The 15,003-nt window shown below is 29.6% G+C and overlaps 1 protein-coding gene across 2 annotated transcripts in view; it reads left to right on the plus strand.

The window, feature by feature from the left end:
• La (La autoantigen-like) overlaps positions 1 to 15,003 on the plus strand; it is a 47,068-nt gene that overhangs the window by 4,587 nt on the left and 27,478 nt on the right. For both annotated transcript variants that reach the window (XM_075355186.1, XM_075355187.1), the window contains exons 2-3: positions 5,332 to 5,435; positions 14,407 to 14,469. In XM_075355186.1, coding sequence (XP_075211301.1) covers positions 5,352 to 5,435; positions 14,407 to 14,469 — 147 coding nt within the window. In that variant the 5' untranslated portion in view covers positions 5,332 to 5,351. The remainder of the gene's footprint in view (positions 1 to 5,331; positions 5,436 to 14,406; positions 14,470 to 15,003) is intronic.

Raw genomic sequence — 15,003 nt, forward strand, 5'->3', positions numbered from 1 at the left:
CCACTAATTTTTCAGCATGAACTCTACATAATTCAACCATTCCCTACAACAGTTAACTTTTTACTAATGATTAGATTCGCTGTTTTGCACATGCCCTATGTTCCAATGAATAGAACATTTTTGAAATATAATGACTGAACCAAGCAGTCTTTTATAAAATATCTCTGGAACCGTTTCAAGTCCTCTTACTCTAAGCAACTCCATACCTGAGCAACATACAATTGCACTACTATTATAATATTAAACAAATCAACCAATAATAAAAATACTGTCCATGTACAAAAAGCATTTTTAAAATCCCCTACTGTTAGCCATCTAATCCAATCACAGATGTCGTTAATAAATGAGGAGAATGGAATGTGAGGCATTAAACAACTGTTTTTTAAACCATTTTATTTCATATCTCTTCTTAATTAAGTCCCCCTTGCACAAAATTTAGAAACTAGTGTCCCTGTATAACTCCTTTAGAACATTAATAAATTTATTTGACCCATCTTAAAAAGTCTAAAAAAAATTAGGTTCCCTGTCCAGCCAGTTGAATGCCCCTTAAAATTTATTTTAAAAAAAGATGCCGTTTCTTACCTCTTGTACCTAAATTATAATTTAATAATTCTATATAAACATAAATATTATCCAAAACCTTGAACAGAATTATTTTATTAACCTCTAATAAACTACCAAACTTTTAGTGACCGATTAAACAAAATTACACACATCTGTAACATCTCCATTTTTATGGTGGGAAAATATTATTAGATTAAAGGTGATGATCCCTTCTTCCATTTGTAAATATTCTTTTTAAAGAAAAAGTTCTTTATCATTTTGGTAACAGTAGCGACACATTTTTGTCTCTTTCAGCCCTATTTACATAATACAGTACAATAGTACTATACAGAGTAAGTTAAAGGAATAGAAACCCCTTAACACCGTTCCAGATAGAATATTGTAGTTTTCAGTATAAGGTATTGATTGGTTAACTACTTTATCTTTCGATGAGAAATAGAATTTCAACTCCTTGGGAAGTTGGCCCAGAGGTTGTAACTCAAGTATTTTAAACGGTAATACTTTGTGTGATATTAAGGTCTCTTTAAGACAAGAAAAATGGTATAAATAAAAAGTTTGTTCAATGTCCATATAAAATTATGGCAGGATAAAATTTGGACTATGAAAATTTCAAAATTTAGTAAGTTCAAATAATAAAATTAAATGAAAACAGTAAAGCATAATTTAATTAAGATTTTCTTTAACAGTTAAATTTTAGTTTTAAACATTAAAAAAGAAATTATTTTTTAACACAAAAAATTGTTTTAATTCCAATTTAATGAGTAAATAAATAAAAATATTGTCACCTAATCATGCTGATCGTTGATGCCCTCTTACCGTTGTTGCAAAATGAAGCTTACTTCATTGTTGTGTAATATTCCATTTATTGTTACATTACTACACTGTTGGTTTTTTGTAAAAATTTATTATGATTATTGGATGATGGATTTTATGTACCTTGACCACACTTGTAAGCCACTTTTGTTATTTACATCTTTTTATAAAAGACATTATAAAACTTATTATTTTACTATCTTACTTGTCTTGAAGAGACCTTTAAAATGATGTATCACACAAAGGGTATTACCGTTTAAAATATTTGAGTTACAACCCCTAAGCCACCCTCCAAGAATGGGTTAAAATTCTAATTCTCATCAAAAGGTAAAGTAATTGTCTGATGCCTTATTCTGAAAGTTACAGTATTCTGTCTGGAATGGTTTTAAAGTTGTTGATGGGTTTCCATATATTTAACTGGCTCTGTATATGATCAATTAATACAATAGTCATACGATTCAAAAAAAGCTGTAGCATAACATTAAACATTTTAACTGCATTTACCCTTCTCCACCCTGCCCAACACAGGTCAATAAGGTATGTCAATGTTGAGCCTGATCAAATTCCCATATTTATACCATTTAAAACTAAGTTAAATATTTCTGGGAGATCTGTTATTTTTTAATCTGTTTATTAGTAAATTCCATGTGAATAGCAGTTATATATCATCATCACTATCACCTGCCTGAACTTCCTGGAATAAATTTTGGGATTTACCAACCCTATTCATTCCAAACATCCATTGCCATAATGTTACAACAATCCCTACATGTCAGTAAAAATTTCTCCAATCACCTGTAATTATTTTCCAATCTACTTCATCCTTGTTGCTTAAATACACCAAAACGATAGTATAAATCTGTTTATTATTATTAGATTTTATCATTACTCTTCCACTAAGAATCTTAAAAGAAAAATAGTTACTCAAAGTTGACCTATACACCCAATAATTTTCCCTTTTTTGTCTCCCCTGTTAAAAAAATTTCTCTGTCAAATTATATTTTTTGAGGAAGGTTAATAATGTTCTTCCCTCCCACCTTCAACAAACAAAATGGGAGGGGAAAATTTTCCTCCCATCTTTGTTTCTAATAACATAAATCAATTCTACTGTTTTACAAAATTAAATAAAAATCAACAAAAACTTAACCCTTAATTCTTTCTTATTATTCACTAAAACACAGACATCACTTTCCATATTGTTATAATAGCCGACTGCCTCACATCGCCCAAATATATATTCTCCCAGCCCCCTTTTCATTTTTTACCCCCCTTTTTTTTTTAATATTTTCACACCTTCCACTGCATCATTCTTCACAATCTATTAATTTGTTATCTTCTCCAATCCCACTACCCATTTCTAGTTCCTTCATCAACTCATGTGAAGGAAAATACTTTAATAACTACTCATAAACAATCAATAAAACACCATAACATGCAGATGTGGTTGTAGTCAGATATTTTTGCTTTTTGTAGTGATCTTCACTCTGACTTTCCTTGTTTCTAAGGAATAGTTTGTATGAATTACAAAGTCTGTACATTTTAGTTTACTACACTTTCAATTGCATATCTACATCATTTGGCATGTATATAATTAGATCTACCATTCCTTTGGTTTTTTGAAGGCTGGGACATGTGTTCTACGTCTTATAATCTTATAATCAAAACCTTTAAATATCATTGTGTTCCTTCTGTTTCTTTATCAAAATCCAACAAATTTTTATTACACGTGTTTAAAATATCAATTTCATTTTTTCAACTACATATTTTCTTCTTTCATTCTTGACCAACATTGTCACTGATATTGAATATTCCTTATTTACTAATTTTTAAATTCTGTTTGTTAGAAATACTTATTGTTCTTCTCATTTTTTCACTTTATATATTAAAGAAAATAAACATATCTTCTGGTATAGTCAACATGCAAATAGAAATAAATAAAACAGATTTAAATCCATTACTCTCAAGAAAATTCACAATAAAAAACTGATGATAATTTTATTAATTGAGAAGTAAAATTTGAAATGAAATTTTGTTTCATGTTTTTTGAAATAGGTTATTTATACAACCCACATGAGAGGTATGCACTAAGTCATCATGGATAGTCTTAGTTTGAGATTTAAATGATTTAGATGTTTTAAAATTAAATTTACACTGTCTTGGAATTATTTAGAATGATAACAGTTAGTTTACTTTTCTATTGTTATTCTAAAATTGCAGCTAAATATATTTGTTTTTATCATGATGTTTTTTTTGTTTGGTTAATATTAATTGTTATTTTATATATATATTGTGTGTGTGTGTGTGTGTGTGTGTGCGCACGCTTTTCTCATAGTGTTTACTGAAACTGATGATTATTTACCATAGGAAATGGTTATTTAGATTATAATTTTTAAAAAAATTTAATGAATGTGGGGAGCATAATCTTGTTTTTAAATTTATTTAATTAATTATTTCGCACAGATCTTTATTGTTTAACCTGCATTTAAATGTACATGCAGATTAAATTTTCAAAAATATTTTTATTATCTGCTACAGACTCTAATAGAATAGCAGCAGAATAATTCTATTTTATATAGTAATTGGAGATTGTGAACATACCTCTACAATTCTCATGTTGTTTTTAATTAAATTCCACATAAAGTTAGGTTCTGATGAAGCAGACATTTTTAAAAGTACTAATTAGCAGTAAATAGGAAAAATTAATTTTATAAATTATTAAAATTGGATTTGATTGTGTCCTTTCCCTTTATTGAAATTATACAGTGTATTTTTTCTCCTTGTGATGCATTTGTGAAGAAAGTGTCTGAAAACAGCAATCTAAAATGTAGAAGTGATTTTATAAAACTAGATTGTACTATTTTTTGTTTGACTGAATAACATTGCTGTCTTATATATATGTTTACAGTAAAGCCTGGTTCAGAAAAATCCTCTGAACTTGTTTTTTACTCTCAATTTTCTGATTTCAATATAAAATGTATCCTGTTATATCCTGTTGACATCCTTTTATATCACATCTTGCAGTAAGAGATTACACAACTTAATTTTTAAGTTTGTTACATTGTATCTTTGGAGTCTAAATAAACATTGTAGATTTAGATTGTGAATGTAGTATAAAGTATATAGTAAATATATGTTTAGTGTATAGTAGTATACTTACATATATATGTAAATTATTAATACGGTAAAGAAACATTTAATGATAATATTTCTTTTGAATTATTTGTCTTAAAATAAATAAATTATAATTCAAATAAACTTAGGATGAAGCCGTTTCTCGATGAAAATCCATAATAAAGAAAGAATTAGCAAAATACGTTACTAGATTTTTTAAAAATTAATTAATTTTTGTTAATTCTGTGATCTTATAAAGCTATTTTTTATTAATTTTGTGAAAAACGAATAACATATTTTGTTTATTTCTTTTGGAATTATAATTCATTGTGGCAGTAGCTAGTTCAGTGATCATAATATTACATAAATTTTTCTCATGAACGTCTTTAGTCTTTGGAAAATTTCTGTCTGGTTAAACCTGAATATTGAATTATGACAGTACTACTTTTAACTGTTATCAATCTGTACTACTTTTAACTTTGTTGCACAATGGCTGATTTTTGTTTCATTGAGTATTTCCAAATTTCTGGAATTAAACTTTTCTGTACATAGGTTTAACTGAGTAAATTTAATAAGACTGGTAATTTAATAAGATTTAAGTAAATTGTATTTTTTCTGTCTAAATCTTAAAAGTGTCTTGATTCTTAATGTAGTTGGGTAATCTGTTTACCGTTGGCAAACAATTTTGGTTGTTGACTTCTTTAAAGAAAAATAGTTTAATTTAATCAAATTTTCATATTCTCAAATTATTGAGGTATTCCGTGTAAGAATACATTCATAACTATTATGTTGTGAAAAGAGCCTCTGTGAATTGATTTATTTAATGTAGATTTTTTTTTTTAGACTTAAGAGTTAAGAAAAAAATGGCTGATACACAGACAGAAAAAGATCAAGTGAACGGTGATGCTGACTTGAAAGAAAAAACTGAGAAAGAAGGAGAAACAAAGGTAAAATTTAAATGAAAAGTAAATTTAAATGGGCTTGACAAAATTGTTCTGCTGTATAGTAATACTAATTTGTGATAATTCATTTTGTCAGCTTTTGGATTTCCCGAATTTATATTATATTGGTTCTTGCTTGCATGATAAGTGCGTTAAAAATTAACTGATATTAAGTAGTACCATACGTGTATGTTTGTTATTCTGTTTGCATAAATTCAATAACTGCTTGGATAACCGAATGATTTTTATTGAGGTTTGAGTATGGCTTTAAGCTTATATTTATTCAGATGACTCAACATAGGTGGGCAGTAATCCTCAAGCAGTATGTTACATTTTTATCTTTTTTCATGTAGATATTTTAAGTCTGTAACTAAATCATGCTGTGTAAGAGGTAGCTGGTGTATGTTTCCTGTAAGTGAAATTAAGAAAGGCTAATTTTGTTTTGGTATTTCATTTATCAAAACTGATAAGTGAAATACCATTTATTAATTAAACCATTGATCTTAAAACTAGATAAATACTTTTATAATCAGTGATTTAATAAAAAAATTTCTAGCACCACAATTTTTGTGTAGGCAAGTGAATTAAAAATAGTATTTTATAGTGAGTGGCCATTATGTACTATATTTAATTAAAGTTACACTGATAAATTTTAAAGATGTGTTTTAGGTAGATTTCATAAGAAAGCTATCTGGTGTAATGGGTACCATGATTCAACTTCTGAAAATTTAGACATACGTTCGCGTATATCCCCCTGATCCCAAAACCACCATCAGCTCAAAAGTTTATATATATATTTATTTCTCTTTCTTGTGAACATGATTACTACCGTAATTTTGCACCAGTCACTTTCAAATTTCAAGGTCTCATGATTCCTCCTCTAGGAATCATGAGACCTTGCCGTTGGTGAGGGGGCTTGAGTGCTAAGGGATACAGAGTAGCTGGACCGAAGGTGCAACCATATCGGAGAGGTATCTGTTGAGAGCCAGACTAAGGAATGATTCCTGAAAGAGGGCAGCAGCTCTTTCAGTAGTTGTCAGGGGCGTAAGTCACAATGACTTAAACGGCCATATCAACATCACTCAGTCCTCTGAGTACTGCGCAGCTGAAAGCAATGGAAAACTACAGCTGTTTTTTGTTTCCAAGAAAATGTGGCTCTGCATTTTCAAAAGCAGGCTCTGCATTTTCAAAAGCAATAATGGAGGCGCCTTCCTTGGTAAAATACTCCGGAGGTAAAATAGTCCCCCGTTCGGATCTCCAGGTGGGGACTACTAAGGAAGGGGTCACCAGAAAAGTAAAAAATAACATTCTACGAGTCGGAGCGTGGAATGTTAGAAGCTTAAAAAAGGTTGGTAGGCTAGAGAATTTAAAAAGGGAAATGGATATGGTAAACGTGGATATAGTAGGAATTAGTGAGGTTCGGTGGGAAGAGGAAGGCGACTTTTGGTCGGGTGACTTTAGAGTAATTAACTCAGCGTCAAATAATGGGCAGGCAGGAGTAGGTTTCGTGATGAACAAGAAAATAGGGAGGAGAGTGGAGTATTTCAAGACGCATAGCGATAGAGTCATTGTAATAAGGATAAATTCAAAACCTAAACCGACAACGATTGTTAACGTCTATATGCCTACAAGCGCCCATGATGATGATGAGGTAGAATGTGTATACGAAGAGATTGATGAAGCAATTAAACACGTAAAAGGAGATGAAAATTTAATAATAGTTGGAGATTGGAATGCAAGCATTGGAAAAGGCAAAGAAGGAAATATAGTGGGTGAATACGGGCTGGGCAAAAGGAATGAAAGAGGGGACCGACTTATAGAGTTTTGCACGAAGTATAATTTATTAATTGCCAACACCCAATTTAAAAATCATAATAGAAGAATATACACTTGGAAAAAGCCAGGCGATACTGCAAGGTATCAGATAGATTATATCATGGTTAAGCAAAGATTTAGAAATCAACTCGTGGACTGCAAAACTTACCCTGGAGCAGACATTGATAGCGACCATAATTTGGTGATAATGAAATGTAGATTGGGGTTTAAAAACCTGAAGAAAAGGTGTCAGATGAATCGGTGGAATTTAGAGAAGCTTGAGGAAGAGGAGGTAAAGAAGATTTTTGAGGAGGACATCGCAAGAGGTCTGAGTAAAAAAGATAAGATAGAAAATGTAGAAGAAGAATGGGAGAATGTTAAAAAGGAAATTCTTAAATCAGCAGAAGCAAACTTAGGCGGAATAAAGAGAACTGGTAGAAAACCTTGGGTTTCAGACGATATATTGCAGCTGATGGATGAACGTAGAAAATATAAGAATGCTAGTGATGAAGAAAGTAAAAGGAACTATCGGCAATTAAGAAATGCTATAAACAGGAAGTGCAAACTGGCGAAAGAAGAGTGGATTAAAGAAAAGTGTTCAGAAGTGGAAAGAGAAATGAACATTGGTAAAATAGACGGAGCATACAGGAAAGTTAAGGAAAATTTTGGGGTACATAAATTAAAATCTAATAATGTGTTAAACAAAGATGGTACACCTATATATAATACGAAAGGTAAAGTCGATAGATGGGTGGAATATATTGAAGAGTTATACGGAGGAAATGAATTAGAAAATGGTTTTATAGAGGAAGAAGAGGAAGTTGAGGAGGATGAAATGGGAGAAACAATACTGAGATCTGAATTTAAGAAAGCATTAAAAGATTTAAATGGCAGAAAGGCTCCTGGAATAGACGGAATACCTGTAGAATTACTGCGCAGTGCAGGGGAGGAGGCGATTGATAGATTATACAAACTGGTGTGTAATATTTATGAAAAAGGGGAATTTCCGTCAGACTTCAAAAAAAGTGTTATAGTAATGATACCAAAGAAATCAGGGGCAGATAAATGTGAAGAATACAGAACAATTAGTTTAACTAGTCATGTATCAAAAATCTTAACTAGAATTCTATACAGAAGAATTGAGAGGAGAGTGGAGGAAGTGTTAGGAGAAGACCAATTTGGTTTCAGGAAAAGTATAGGGACAAGGAAAGCAATTTTAGGCCTCAGATTAATAGTAGAAGGAAGATTAAAGAAAAACAAACCAACATACTTGCGTTTATAGACCTAGAAAAGGCATTCGATAACGTAGACTGGAATAAAGTGTTCAGCATTTTAAAAAAATTAGGGTTCAAATAGAGAGATAGAAGAACAATTGCTAACATGTACAGGAACCAAACAGCAACAGTAACAATTGAAGAACATAAGAAAGAAGCCGTAATAAGAAAGGGAGTCCGACAAGGATGTTCCCTATCTCCGTTACTTTTTATTCTTTACATGGAACTAGCAGTTAATGATGTTAACGAACAATTTAGATTCGGAGTAACAGTACAAGGTGAAAAGATAAAGATGCTACGATTTGCTGATGATATAGTAATTCTAGCCGAGAATAAAAAGGATTTAGAAGAAACAATGAACGGCATAGATGAAGTCCTACGCAAGAACAAAACAAAAGTAATGAAATGTAGTAGAAATAACAAAGATGGACCACTGAATGTGAAAATAGGAGGAGAAAAGATTATGGAGGTAGAAGAATTTTGTTATTTGGGAAGTAGAATTACTAAAGATGGACGAAGCAGGAGCGATATAAAATGCCGAATAGCACAAGCTAAACGAGCCTTCAGTAAGAAATATAAGTTGTTTACATCAAAAACTAATTTAAATGTCAGGAAAAGATTTCTGAAAGTGTATGTTTGGAGTGTCGCTTTATTTGGAAGTGAAACTTGGACAATCGGAGTATCTGAGAAGAAAAGGTTAGAAGCTTTTGAAATGTGGTGCTATAGGAGAATGTTAAAAATCAGATGGGTGGATAAAGTGACAAATGAGGAGGTATTGCGTCAAATAGATGAAGAAAGAAGCATTTGGAAAAATATAGTTAAAAGAAGAGACAGACTTATAGGCCACATACTAAGGCATCCTGGAATAGTCGCTTTAATTTTGGAAGGACAGGTAGAAGGGAAAAATTGTGTAGGCAGGCCACGTTTGGAATATGTAAAACAAATTATTAGGGATGTAGGATGTAGAGGGTATACTGAAATGAAACGACTAGCACTAGATAGGGAATCTTGGAGAGCTGCATCAAACCAGTCAAATGACTGAAGACAAAAAAAAAACTTTCAAATTAGTCCTTAAAAATAACTTATCCCAAAATCTTGGTCGAGTTTGTTAACGGCCAAAATCAGACCATGGGGGTGGAAATAAGGTTTTTTTTAAAAAAGACAAAATATCACTATAACTTTCTTATTAAATAAAATATCAAATTCATTTAAAGTTCCTACTATTCTTTGGATAAGGACCTAAAACTTATCAAAGTAAATTTTTTTTTTATCCAACCATTGGCCTAGGGGGTTGATGAAATGGGGTCTTAGTTTCTAAGACAAAAAAAAAATATCATACCTTCCTTAATAGGCACAGTATTAAATCTATTTAAAGAGGTCATTGTTAGTCCTCTAAACATTACAAAAACTTTTGTCTGAAACTATTTTTGATACGGCCAACCCTTACAGCAAGGGATGACCAAACTGCTGCTGGAATTGTAAGAAGATGGGGCTTGTCGTATGTTAAACATGTGAAACTTTTTTTTTGTGCAACGCTTGTCATATTGAGTAAATTTGAAGGTTTTTTTTTTTAATTTTTAGGTGGAAATTTTTTTTATTCCCTACTTAGCACCAGTAAAATTTACCTCCGTCTTCTGGCATGTCGAAAGAGATTTTTTTATGTTATTTTGCCATTTATTCTCCCAGGTTGCTTTTTACAAAAGAAAAAAAGAAAAATAACATTTGTATATGAGTAACTCAAAAAGTAAATGGAAATTTTTATTTCCCTCCCAATCAGATGTCTTGTAATAACTGACTGTTTTGTTGTAAGTCATAAAATAATATCATCTCTTCATTGGAAGTTTTGTTTCATTGTTGGTTGTTTGTAGTTGTGTTTAAAAGTCAATTTAAAATAAGTGTTCCTTTGTTCACTTGCACCACAGAAGAAATGTGAGCAGTAACTTGTTTTTCTAATTTAAAAGGAATGAAACCAGTAGAGGTTATTCATAAAATTCAAGAGCAATAAAGAAAAGAGTTGTTTGGGTTAGAGCTTCATAATTTCAGTAACAAAACGATTAACCAAATAATTCATGGTAATTGATGAATAAAAGCCATGGCTCGGCATTTTCAGTTATCCACAGTTCTTTAAATTTTTGCAGTCTTAGCTAAGATTTTGATATATATCCACTAAGAGAATTGTTTGAAAATTTCCTAGGAACTTTTAAAAAAATTTTGAAGACTAATACTCATTTCAGAAGTAGGTAATAACCATTCATGAGACATGGAGACGTATACATGGAACATGGGTGAGGACATTTATTCTGATTTTTTGCTGTGGATGAGTTTTTTTAATGATTTCAGGAGAACAAAAATTGGAGTAAACAAAATCTGAAACAAATCCATATAGAATATTTTTTTTGAAAATTGTGTTAGGGTTTGGTTCTGGGTAGTAAATTAGTTTTGAATGTACTATATCACAAGATTTATGGGTTAATAATTATAAAATTAAAATATCCATACTGAGATACCAGTATTTGTTTGTTATGAGAAATGGTTTTTTTTCTTTTACCTACCTATCACATTGACTGGCCAAAATTAATCAGTACATTTGAAGAGAAGATGAATTTATTCATAGGTTAAATCTATTTCAACCTCTTACTTATGCAGACAGTATTGAGGATAATTTGACTGATTGAAAGTTCTTTTCTGCTATATATTTTTATTTTTGTGAAGTTATTGTTTTTGTGTAGTCCAATAACATTTAACACCATACTTTTTTCTAATGTGGTAGTGAATGTTAATGAGCGTTTAGATTTGATAGTAATGTTTATTTTTGTTTGCTATTTCTTTTTGCCTTATTTAATGTGGATACCCTTTTCTGTTTTTAACTTAATTTTTTTTTAATCTGAATTATATTCTAGTTTTGGTATCACCTTGCAGTTTTTATGCTCCGTGTAATCTTGAATATAAGATTACAAAATAGAGAGAGATAATATTCATTCACTGGAATCAAGATATCTTAATTTATTGCCTAGCAATGTAGGTTTGTTTTACTAAATTCTACAAATCTTATCTCCCTTCTCCAATTTATCTTTAAAAACCTCTTTATTCTCAAGAGTTAAGAAGTTTTGAAGAGGTTACTTAATCAACATATCTGACGTTTACACTTTTTCATGTAACACCATGTTTCAAAAGCTATTGTTATTTCGAATTATCCATATTCTATGCAGTACTACATTCTATGAAATTTTTTTTTTAAATTCTATCTTCTAAATCTGTTTAATAATAGACTTCAACAAGAAAGCTTTTTTTGCTCATGCTAATCTGCTTTTGATGATTTCTGTACTTCATCTAGTTAGTTAGCCTTTGTAATTTTATTATGTAAATACTATATTCTGCAGTTTCTACTATATTAAATTTAACTGTTTTAATGTGCTACTCACAACATTTCATTGTCTTAGCAGCTTTACTTATATTTGTTTTCCAATTTAGTTTTCTGTTCTATTTGTGAAAATATATACCATTCAGTTTCTAACTCATTGGTACTTCCTTGTATGAAGTAAAGGAAGTATGTTGATAGTGAAAAATGACAGATTTTAACGGAAATATCCATTTTGACTAGTTTTGGTTTGACGTATGTGCGTATGTCTCTCGTATAACTCAAAAATGATTAGCCGTAGGATGATGACATTTTGGATTTACAACTGTTCATCTAGTTGTGCATCTCCCCTTTTGATTGCAATCTACTGAAGCAAAAGTATCCAAAAAAGCCCAAAATCCAAAAGAAAAAAATTGGATTTTGGATGTTTTTTTAACTGCAGTAATAATCCCTCATTGAGAGCTTTTCAACGATATATAATGATTAGTATTTATTTTCTTTCATTGGTTCCAGAGTTATTGCCAAATGAAATTTTAATTAATGGAATATTTAGATCTTATTAGGGGAAGACACATTGGATTGAATCAGTCTTCATCTCCTTTTATTTTTTAATTTAAATATATTGATCTATGATTAACCTATGATTATAAAATATTTTTTACAATAAATTATTTAATAACAATAAAAATGAAATAAAATCCGTAGTTATTAGTGAAATAAAATTTTATGTAATTTTAAAAATGTGTATATGTAATTTAATAGGCATTATTATTACATACGTCTATATGTAATAGATTTGGGGAGACATCTGATTATTTAATATTGGAAATTATAATTTAAAACCTAACTATTTTTGGATTTTTTAGTTTAATTTTATATGCATTAAAGTTAACAACAGAGTGACTGAAAAATACACCCTCACAAGAACAACAATACACCAAGGCATATATGCCCCATCTTTAATAAGTTGCAAAAAATTCTTATCTTTTAGTTCATTACTCCTCTGATATTGTCAGACAATATTCTCCCTAAGTCGGTGTTGATCATCATTTCATTTATTTGTTTTTTGTTGCCCATCATTTAATCACTCTTTGGTTGATATAATTTTTCTGACTTTAATTTGTGTACACGTTCTCTAGTTTTCAAATTTTCTCTCTTTATATTCATCATCCTCTCATAATCCTTTTATTCTTTCCTTGGTCTTAACATTTTCTTCCTCTTTATATTTATCATCATATCTTTTTCTTAACATTTTCTTCCCCTTCATATTCATTTTGTTGCTTTTTTGAGATATATTTCTAAATGTTATCTTTCTTATTACTGTATTATTATTTGTTTTTCATTTTTGATTATTCACCAAATAATCAAATAATAAAAACTGAAGATGTTACACCATAAGGTCAAAATTAACATTTGTCAACCAGTATACAAGAGTTCACTAAATGGAATAGTTGAATTATTAACTTTTATTTATACGACACACCAGAAATCTGAAACTTTTGTTGATCAGCAACTCACAACAATATGAATAATACTGATCTAGTAATAAAGGGACTTTTATTGTATCCTAATATTTCATGTAAGATTGTTGAATTAATAATTATATAAATATTTGATGTTAATAAAAAGTAATATTCCAGCAATTGTGTAACTGTCCACTTTATTAAAGAATTGGAGGATCTTATCTCACTGTCAAATGAAATAAGTTTAAATGAAGTGCAGCAAAAAATGTGTATACATAATTTAAGTACAAGGAAGTCATGTGGTGCCCATATCAGATTTTTAGTTGACTGTGAGCAATAAATGTTCATTTTGTCTTTTGTAGGTTTATGGTTTATTTTTTTAACACTAATCAATATTGATAATTTGTGAAAATAAAATTATTTTTGAAGTGACAAAAACTGTTCTTTTCCTTTTCTTTGTACATATAAGAAGTACTTAATTATTCATGCTTAATATTGGTTAACTGTTAACTGGGTAACCAATTTGTAGACTAGTTAAGATACTGGTTTATTTCTAGGTCAGCTATTTTGCAATTTCTTGGGTTAAGTTCCTGGCAAGGGTCTTGGATTTGTTCACTTATGTAATAAAAATATTTTATAATGTTAATACTAATACAACAGATTTGACAATCTTTTAGTTGTATTATGAAACTTTTGATTCTTTCTTGATGTGTTCTTTCACAACAATTAGATTTGCGTATTAAAAGATGTTTGGTGTTTTTTTCTTACCCAATGTCAAATGATGAATTTTTTCTCTAGTAAAAAATTTACTATTAAATATTTTCTGATCTGAAGAACAGTGTTAGTATTTAGTTTTTATTTATTTGCAACAACTATTGCAGTGCGATTTTTATGTAGAATATTTTACAAGATTTGTTTTAAAACTATATTTTGAATTAAAATAAATAAAGTAAGAAATTAACAGGGTTTTTTTATTAATTTATCTCAAAATGTTAATTTAACCACAAGTACTAACTTTTATGTAACAAAAGATGTTGGTTGATTTAAATAAAAATCTTTTTTTTTAGGTTGTTGAGAATGGTGATGATACAATTTCTGATCTGGAATCCAAAATAATTCAGCAGATTGAGGTACTGTACGGCTCATATGCATATTTATTTGAAATTTTTTAAACTACTTGGATGTATATAATGGATTATATTACAAATATTAAGAAATATTTTCAAAGATCACGTCTTTGATGTACAAGAAATTTTTGTTAGCTTTAACTTCTAGCAGTTGAGGAGAATTTTAATTCATTGAGAAGTATGTTTCTTGTAAATAATTTTTGTGCAGTTAGTTTATTTTTTATTTTTTTTTTTAGAAGTTTGTAAGTTTTATCTTTTTTATATATGCTTCCTGTTTCCTCCTCACTTTTCTTAATTTCTTTCTTTTAATTATATGGATTAAATTAGAATGTTACCTTTGTGTAAGAAACATAAGTGCTTAAAGTAAAAAGTTACAGGATTACCATTTAAGGTTATCATGTGCTTTGAGCTATAGATATGGTGTGGTTATGAATTGAATTTTGTTTTTATTTTAAAAAAATGTTTGTTAAAGTAATATATTTTGGGGTAATTTATATATTATGTAAATAAAATTCAATTTAATAACTAAACGTAACT

The sequence above is a fragment of the Lycorma delicatula genome, chromosome 2 (genome assembly GCF_047948215.1).
Source record: "Lycorma delicatula isolate Av1 chromosome 2, ASM4794821v1, whole genome shotgun sequence".
Lineage (NCBI taxonomy): Eukaryota > Metazoa > Arthropoda > Insecta > Hemiptera > Fulgoridae > Lycorma > Lycorma delicatula.